We start from the raw sequence: 6,172 nt of genomic DNA, 5'->3' as shown, positions 1-6,172 counted from the left end.
AAAGCCACACCCACTAAGAGGCCTTAAGAGACCTGGGGCTTTCCTGGCGGATACTCAGCTGCCGGCAACCACGCGGCACGCCGGAATCCCACGGCTTGGTCCCCCAGTTTCCCTGGCGGGAGGTACGTCCCCCTCCGCGCCGCGGGCCAGCTCTTTCTAGCCGGGACGCCGGGCCTTCTGCCGGCCCCGCCCGCCCCGGGCTCATTTGCATAGAGGCGCGCGCGGCGCCGGCGAGCGGGAGGGAGGGCGGGCGGGCGCGGCCGGGAAGGCGGCGCGCGCGTGCCCTGACAGCTCGGCCCTGCTCGCTCACTCGCTCGTCCCCGGCTTCTGAGCACAGCATGGCGGTCAAGGTGACTCTAACTCTCTGCTGCTGCCTTTATTTCATAAGAGACATTCCGGGGACTGTGCCTGCAGCCCCTCACCTCTTCCTATTTACTTCTTTGCCTGGTTGTTAGATAGCGTGTCCTGGGGTTCCAGGGAGAGCCGTGCGGGGCTTGGACCGGAGGGAGAGGATGCCTGGCCGGGGGAGGGGAAGGAGGAGGGATTGTGAGTTGGAGGGGCTTGTAAGGACCACAGGTCGGTGAAGGAAGCGTAGTATCCTGCCCTGGGTACATGGGATTGTGAGCCAGGGGTTGGAGGGCATCAGAAAGGGAGTGGGAGGAAGTGGCATATATAGCCGGGGATGCCTAAGGCATCTGTGTACCGCGGTGGGGGAGGGGGTGAGTAACAGGATTTTGGGGCCTCTGGAGCCGGGGGCAGTGGTTGGCATTTGAGCTGCAGGTGGCAGGATGGCTAAAGTACTTAGAAACGTTGCAGCAGTTTTCATTATTTTAGGTTGGGTGGAGAAAGAGAGGGGCGTGGAGATAATTATATTCTGGATTGCTTTCCACGGGAAGAAAGGCCAGTAGGCCATGCGATTAATTTGGGAGTTTCAACTTTCCTGTTGTCTCTACTCTTAATGGCCTCTTGATTTGAAGGTGGGTGGTTGCCAAATGTGTTGCTGGTGGATGTGGAGTAAGGTAGGGGATTGATTCTCATGGCCTTCCCTTTCCAGTCCAGGGGAAATCTATGTGGTAGATTTGCTATATTTTAGGCTCTTCACACCTGTCTTTCCACCTTATGGTCACAGAGCTCCAATTTGACAGTTGTTATCAGTATTAGTGCTTTTGGTTTGTTTTAAGCTAAATGCCCTTATAAAAGATAAGAGCATTGATTGCTGGCATTTGTGAACTGTAATCTCAAGAGATTGCCTGGTCTCTAGTGAAGCATTAACTGGCTTTTTTTTTTCTTACAGGTGCAGACAACCAAGCGAGGTGATCCTCACGAGTTAAGAAACATATTCCTACAGGTAAATTGGCTTACGTGCTGTGCTTTTTCTTGGTGGGGGAGATGTAAGTCTAGTACTTTTTAGGCCTTAACTTTCAGGAATGTTTACTTTCATGTATTCTTAAGAACATGACAATAGATAATATAGATTATAAGTCTCTTATTAAGTTTTTATAAAAAGATTTCCCTCACATTATTTTTTAAACATGACTTAAGACATGTAAAAAAAAAACACTAAAAAGAATTTCCAGCTTCTCTTAACCATTGTGACCAAAATAAAATTTCAAAACATATTGACACTCTTGTGCAATTGATAGGTATGATGATTAAAATTCTTTTTCTTTTCCTTGAAAGTTGTGTGTTTATAAAGTTTTCCTACTTCTAAGCAACTGTGTAATTTGTTACAGAGATAAGAATATTATAGCTGTTCTTAATTTGTGTGTGTTTTCTCCCTCTGTTTATTTATATTATATCCATGGGCATTGGGGGTTGTGTTACAAAATGTTACTGTTTGGGATTCTTGCAAGGATCCACCTTTACTTCTGCTAAGTTTTTAGGATCAGTGACTTGCTGTAGACTTCTAAAAAATTGGCTTAGTTTTTTTGTTTTGCTTTCTTTTCTTAAATTTCAAAAGTTATGCATGCAGGAAATTGTACCTAAGTACATATAAAGGGAGACAAGCTAAGGTGTTCTACCAAATGCTGTGTTTTTCTCTGAAATCTTCTTTTAAGAACTTTCTATTCTGGGGCTGGTTCTCGTATAGAAACTTTGACCTTGGGCAGGTCCCTGCTGGGTATTAGTTTCCTCTGTAAAATGAGAGGTGATCTCCAAGGTTCCTTCCAACTGCAAAAGTCTATGATTCTATATTAGGAACAGACTCTAACATATACAGATCAGCCTGGAATAGATGACATTTTTATCTGAGACATGTGAGTTGCTTAAGCTATTGTTGGGGAGCACGCTTCACAGATGAACAATTAGTGAAAACGAGAATCTTAAATTTTATAAAATCTGATGAAGGGAAGCATCATTTCCAGAACAAAAGTAATTGTGATAGAAATGCTCTATTTATGGTTCAAAACCTTTATTCCTCACAGTTGTTCTTGAAAATAACCAAAAATATGTCAGTGTTAACCACACCATGTACTCAATTGTTTTATGAGGAGTTCATGTGATATAGTTAATTTTATTTTCTAAATTAAGTAGGCATGGAAGAAATCATTTGAAATGCTGCAGGAGGTGATGAACAGAGCACTGACCCAGGTGTTAGGAACACTGGGTTCAGTTGCCAGCCCTGCCTCTATCTGGTTGTGGTACCTGGAAGCTAATTATCTGGCTTTCCTGGGCTTCATCTTCTCATGTGGGACTCATTGGGCCATAAGGGAATGTGAACTGAAGTCCTTTCAGCTTTAAAAATTCTATGGAAAAAATCTGTGATTCTGTATGGATTTGGTTTTGGGGGAGCGGGGAGAATGCAAATACAGAGAGAGAGCTGGGACTGTGCCTAGCTTTTTGAAAACTTTTAAATCTTATCTTTTTACACATTATTTTGATGATGCCCTTATTTTTTATACTGAAAATTTGTAGAATTTATAATTGCATGTTTAGCACTAACTGTAAAGCACTGACCCAAGAGTTATTGATAAGAGACAGAGGAGATAACTTACCGTCAAGTAGCTGAAGCAGCTTTAGTTGAATCAGTTTGAGGGCAGTTAGCAAGTAACATAGATTTTTAAATTTCTGTCTGAAATACTTCAAACTATAGTTACTTGAAGCTGTAGGACATTATTTAGAAAGTTTTGTTTTAGATACATATGGTTTATAAATATTTTAGAGGTAATAGCAGGCAAAAATACATGCTAACTATGCATTTCTTTACAACTTAATGTTGCTACATATATTTACTAAGGATTATTTGTGTGCCATGTATACACTTGTATTTAGTTTAGTATATTGAATAATTACAGGGGAGAATTGAGCCAAGACTTGAATGGTAATAGACATGTGACTAGCTCCTCTTTGAGACGGGTTCCATCTCCGACAGTTTTTGGTAGAGGGAGTCAAGAATAATGAAGGCAAATGCATAGCCTCTGGTATGACAGTCAAGTTGGTTTGTCCAGATAATTGTGGTCATGTGATAATAATGACAGTGGCTATCATTTACTGATCATTCTGTAGTATGCTGGGTATTGACCTAGTCCTTTAAGGGTATTATATTAATTTTCTTTTAAAAATTTAATTGACGTAGTTGATTTACAATATTTCAGGTAAGGGTATTTTATTAATTTTCATAACAACCTTAGGAGATAGCATTATTGTCCCTGTTAAACAGATGAAGTTAATTGGCTTGGTTAATGTCACTTAGCTCATAAGTGGTAGAGATTTGGATTCAAATCAAACTATAGAATCCATCTTCTTAACCCTTATACTCTGCCACTTGTGGGATCTCGAAATGGGATGACTTTTGAAAGCTAGAGGTATGTAAGGGTCTAACAGCAGCTGTGTTTGTTAAGAAGTTAAAGAAAAAAAAATCCAGTTACTTAGGTGATGAAAAAAAGTACCTTTACACTGTGACTACCTAGAACATTTGGCCAAGGAGTTTGGATTTGCAACAGTAGGAAGGCACTGTGGGTTTCTGAGTGGGCAAACTGAAGTGGTGAATTCTGGCAGCTCTTTGTGTATGTTGGATAAAGTGTGGAGAGGTTGGAAGTAGGTAGAGAGATCAGTTAAGAGGCTATTGAAATAATTCATGTTGGAGATAATGACCTGGAGTGGCTGATGGCTGAGGAAATGGAATGGAAGGACAATACCAGGGACTTTGGAAGGGATGAATCAATTGAATTTGGTATTAAATATGAAAGTAAAGGAAGGAGTAGTGAATCTGGCATTTTTAGAATAGATGTTAATTTATAAGGCATCTATTTTGGGAATTTGGGGGGGGGCGGTTTGAAGTTTGGTTGCTAAATAAATGTGTCCCAGTAAGTAAAAGTCAGATACAAATTTGTACAGGTGGTAGATGAATCCTTGGGTTAGGGGGACTACTTATAAAATAAACGAGACAGGGAATAAGGGACTGATTTATAAGTGATATCCTCAATTGAAGCGGAAGGAGGAGGAGGGGGACTAGGGAAAATGATCCCATGGGAGTTTAGAGTTTCACAAAAAGAGTATAGTCAAAGACTAAAATCTAGATTATTCTGTTATTAGTATAATATGGTTTTGGTAGGATTTGGGGGTCACTTGAATTCAGGGTCATTTGAGCTACTTAAAGAGAAGATTTAATTTTGAATTTTAGAATGCAGCTGAAAGCCCTCTTTTGTAAAATTTAGATCTGTGGCATTAACTGTCTAAATTCACAAATAGTCGGTGTAGCTCAAAAAATCATTTGTTTTGTAAACAGCAAAATATTCCTGTTTGAAAGTGCTGTTGTATCTGTGTTTAATGGAATGATGTGTGCAAGTTCATGAGAGGAAAGCATTATGGTTCTGAGTATGGAGAAATAGGTTCATTTTGTCTGTGTTCATTGTTTCTCAAATTCTGATGAGCTATGTTTTCTATTAATTAAAAAAGAACAATAATATTCACTAGGATTCTGCTTTTTCCTGCCACCCAGGTTCATAAAATTGGAGCAAAGCTATGAATTCTTATGTGTTAGACAGCTATAATTTTACAACCAGCTGTCAAGCTAATATTTTACTGTTGCTACCCTTACAACTGTCATTTCTTGATTTATGCCTTCTTTTACCTCTCTCACCCACACACTATCATTTAACCAAATTTGCTACATCAGAGGTATACAGTAGCAAAAGGAGACAATAGAAACAATGAAGAGGGAGGTGAGGTGAGGACAACAGGAATGTCACAGGCTGTTTGTTATAAGCCTGACGAATTTCAAAATGAAGAGTTAATCTGGTTTGGTCTGTGCTTTGTGGCAAAGTAGGTTTATCAAAAAACTGTTTTAAGGGACTTCCCTGGCTGTCCAGTGGTTAGGACTTGGCGCTTTCACTGCTGTGGCCCCCGGTTCAATCCCTGGTTGGGAACTAAGATCCCGCAAGCTGCACAGTGGGGCCGAAAAAACCAAACCAGAACAAAACAAAAAACTGTTTTAAGTGAATGATTTTTCAAGATCTCCGTCTTTTTTAAAAAAATAAATTTATTTATTTTATTTTATTTACTTTCGGCTGCATTGGATCTTCGTTGCTGTGCACGGGCTTTCTCTAGTTGTGGCGAGCGGGGGCTACTCTTCTTTGTGTTGCACGGGCTTCTCATCGTTGTGGAGCACGGGCTCTAGGTGCGCGGTCTCAGTAGTTGTGGCACGTGGGCTCAGTAGTTGTGGCTTGTGGGCTCTAGAGCGCAGGCTCAGTAGTTGTGGCAGACAGACAGGCTTGCTCCGCAGCACGTGGGATCTTCCCGGACCAGGGCTCGAACCCGTGTCCCCTGAATTGGCAGGCGGATTCTTAACCACTGTACCACGAGGGAAGCCCTCTGTCTTTTTTTTAGTTGATAGATTTTCTGTTGTTCATTTACCAATGTATTCTGTGATAAAAGCAATATATGTTGAGACTACCGTTATATATGCTAAACCACATATTATTTTGATCCTGTCCTTTTTTTCATTATCACCAATGTAACAATGAAGATCATATCCCATATAAAATTATGAAAATGCATTTTTTCTATCTTGTTTATTTTACATTAGAAAGTAGGTATAGAAGATGCTGCTGCTAATGTAAAGCAAAGAGTGATTCTTCCTTAGGGTTTTTATGATAACATAAATTTTTTTTTTTTTTTTTATAAATGTGATGCCACAAGCATTTTTTTTTTTTTTAAAGAAGATGTTGGGGGT

At 40.5% G+C, this 6,172-nt stretch overlaps 1 protein-coding gene across 2 annotated transcripts in view; it reads left to right on the top strand.

Moving 5' to 3' along the window:
• Positions 1-268: 268 nt before the first annotated feature.
• SLC25A12 (solute carrier family 25 member 12) overlaps positions 269-6,172 on the top strand; it is a 92,969-nt gene continuing 87,065 nt past the window's right edge. For both annotated transcript variants that reach the window (XM_082631167.1, XM_082631166.1), the window contains exons 1-2: positions 269-350; positions 1,295-1,348. In XM_082631167.1, coding sequence (XP_082487293.1) covers positions 339-350; positions 1,295-1,348 — 66 coding nt within the window. In that variant the 5' untranslated portion in view covers positions 269-338. The remainder of the gene's footprint in view (positions 351-1,294; positions 1,349-6,172) is intronic.

This window comes from Mesoplodon mirus (genome assembly GCF_964341445.2).
Source record: "Mesoplodon mirus genome assembly, chromosome: 8".
Lineage (NCBI taxonomy): Eukaryota > Metazoa > Chordata > Mammalia > Artiodactyla > Ziphiidae > Mesoplodon > Mesoplodon mirus.
This window is presented reverse-complemented; position numbering and strand designations above follow the sequence as displayed.